The sequence below is a fragment of the Athene cunicularia genome (genome assembly GCF_003259725.1).
Source record: "Athene cunicularia isolate RWA chromosome 6 unlocalized genomic scaffold, athCun1 chr6_part2, whole genome shotgun sequence".
Classification (NCBI taxonomy): Eukaryota; Metazoa; Chordata; class Aves; order Strigiformes; family Strigidae; genus Athene; species Athene cunicularia.
In genome coordinates, this window is record NW_020799106.1 from 8,193,619 (window position 1) to 8,195,976 (window position 2,358).

Here is a 2,358-nt window from a genome sequence, read left to right on the forward strand (position 1 = left end):
GGAGCCATGGGGCCGGGGCACAACTCCGCTGTGCGGGGTAGGGGCGGGCGGGGCGGCCGCGGGGACCCGTGTGCCGGCCGAGGGGGTGGGAAAGGGCGGCAGGGGAGGGTGTCGGTCCGTGTCCTGTCTGTCCTCCGTCGTTCCGCCCCCGCTTCCCCCTTTCTCGTGCCGCTGGACCCCCGGGGACAAAATGGCGGGTGGCGGCTGGGTAGACGCGTGCCTGAATAAAATCCGCCCCCCGTAGCCGGTTGGGGAGGGTCGGCGGTCTGACCTGCAGTCCCTGAGGTCCCTCTCGGCTCGGCTGCACTCTGTGTGAAGGCCTGGAGGACGCTGAGCTCCGCGCCAGGCCCTTGAGTGCATTTCGGCCCTTGGAGCCGGCTCTGGCCTCCCGACAGGTTTTATTCGTGATGGGGAGGGATGCCTGTTTCAGGCACTACTGTTTTATTTCTGCTTTTCTCCTTGCCGCTTCGCTGTCGGGCTTTGCCTTTGTTCAGACTTCCTACTTTATGTGAGGCTGCCGGCTGTAAATTTAATGAAAGCCTGTAGCTTTCTCTGGTTTTGATTTATCCTTAAAGGCCAGTACTGTACAGTAGGCATAACGGTGATGATTGCACAATGTAATGAGTGACCTGATCTATGCCTGAAGTAGAGTTGTGTGTTTTAAATGGTGTTGGGCAACCGGGCAGGATGAAGGGCAGAGTGGAGAGCTGAATTATCTGATTTCCTCTAAAAATTGAACTTCACTTGCATGGCTGTGGTTTCCAGTTGCAGAGCTGCTCATGATTTATGCTCTTAAATCAGAGTACTTCATCCAGATAGATTGGGGGTAGGTGGGTGGTGTGTATGCTGCTGGTACAGAGAATGTTGACAAAGGCATCACTGGAAGGCTGTGCGTGTTAAAGTAAGCAAACCAAAGCCCTGAGGATGGCTTGGTAATAGCTTGCAGCCAGGTTGCGTTCCCAACGGGAGTTTACTGTCACTTATAAACTTGCAAGAATTAGTTTCTACACAGTAGGAATTGAGAAGAAAACTTAGTTTGTGGGGGAGGGAGAAGAACGTGCTCCTAATTAAACTGAAAAAATTCTCCTTATTCCACGAAGGCAGGGGAACAGCTGATCAGAGCAGTCTGGAGGGTGCTTTGTTTAGGAGGAGGCGGCAGCATGTGGTTAATATGATTTCTGTTAAGATTAAACTTGATCATCACCTGGAGACTGGCAGGTCGCAGCTCTTCTTCAGCTTGTGTGTGTCTCAGGCTGATGAATTCTGGAAGTCATCCTAATGCCTCTTTCCCTAGAGAAAACTAGACACCTGAAGCTTCCTGTGTTTTTGTGGGATCTAATTCCTGACAGTAATTGGAGAGTTAATTGCTTCAGTGTATATTGGTGTGCAGATGTGCTGAAAGGTTAGCCTTTGGAAAACACTGAAGAGTGCAGCTAGTGCTTTTTGTTGGGAGTAACGTCATTGTTTGCAGGTGTGACTGCACGCTGACCACAGATCTGATCATGGTGACTTGTCTTTGGCTGTTTAAGGGCAAGATACAACTAGCTCCCCCGGGTAGCCTCTTTATCTTATGGTTTAGGTTAAATCAAGCTTGTCAGTCATAAACTCATTTCTTGTGGATGCTGTGAAGTACAAGTGACTTGTATCTGCTTGACCAGTTGGCTTCTACGGTTTGGCTTTCTGTGCAGCCAGTTATCCTGGATGACTCCTCAGTAAGTGAGTGTTCTGTTTCTCCAAGCATGGCTTGGAGAAAGGTGGCCTTTTTTTTGTGGAGAGTTACACTACTGCAGTGTCACAAACAACTCTTGGATGATAATAGCCTCTTCATTGCAACAAAAGGAGGAGAACAACACTTGAAAGTTGTAAGCATTTCTGAAGACAAAAAAAACCCAAACAGATTTTCATGTCTGGACTTAATACTCTGTAGCTGACTTTAAAATAACAGGGACGTCTTTTAAGCAGTAGAGGTAACTTGAAAATTGCCTCTTAGGACTTTCTTGGACTACCTTTGTAGGGGTGCAGCTATCCCCCAGGTTGCTGCCAGTTCCTGTAAAGTAAACTGATCTGTGTGGTAGTGAGGATCGCATACTCCTGGCAGAGCCAAGACCATCTCAGTTTCATGTGCTTGTCAGTGCAGATGGTAAACGCATGTTCTTCCTGCAGATAAAATCTGTTTGAGTGCTCTGGTAGGTACTAAAAGTACCTCTGTAGCCTAGATCTGGAAACATCCAGAGTAATATTCTATCTGTTTAGAGAGAGGAGAGGAGAAACTCTGTGAATCAGATCTCTTGTTCATTAGGATATGTCCAAAGAATATAGAAGAAAATAGAATTTCCAGCATTGGCTTGTTGCTGTTCT

The 2,358-nt window shown here is 48.1% G+C and overlaps 1 protein-coding gene across 1 annotated transcript in view; it reads left to right on the forward strand.

The window, feature by feature from the left end:
- The window catches only part of CISD1 (CDGSH iron sulfur domain 1), a 12,644-nt gene continuing 10,286 nt past the window's right edge, over positions 1-2,358 (forward strand). The window contains exon 1 of the mRNA XM_026851835.1: positions 1-37. Within this exon, the coding sequence (XP_026707636.1) occupies positions 7-37 (31 nt within the window). The 5' untranslated portion in view covers positions 1-6. The remainder of the gene's footprint in view (positions 38-2,358) is intronic.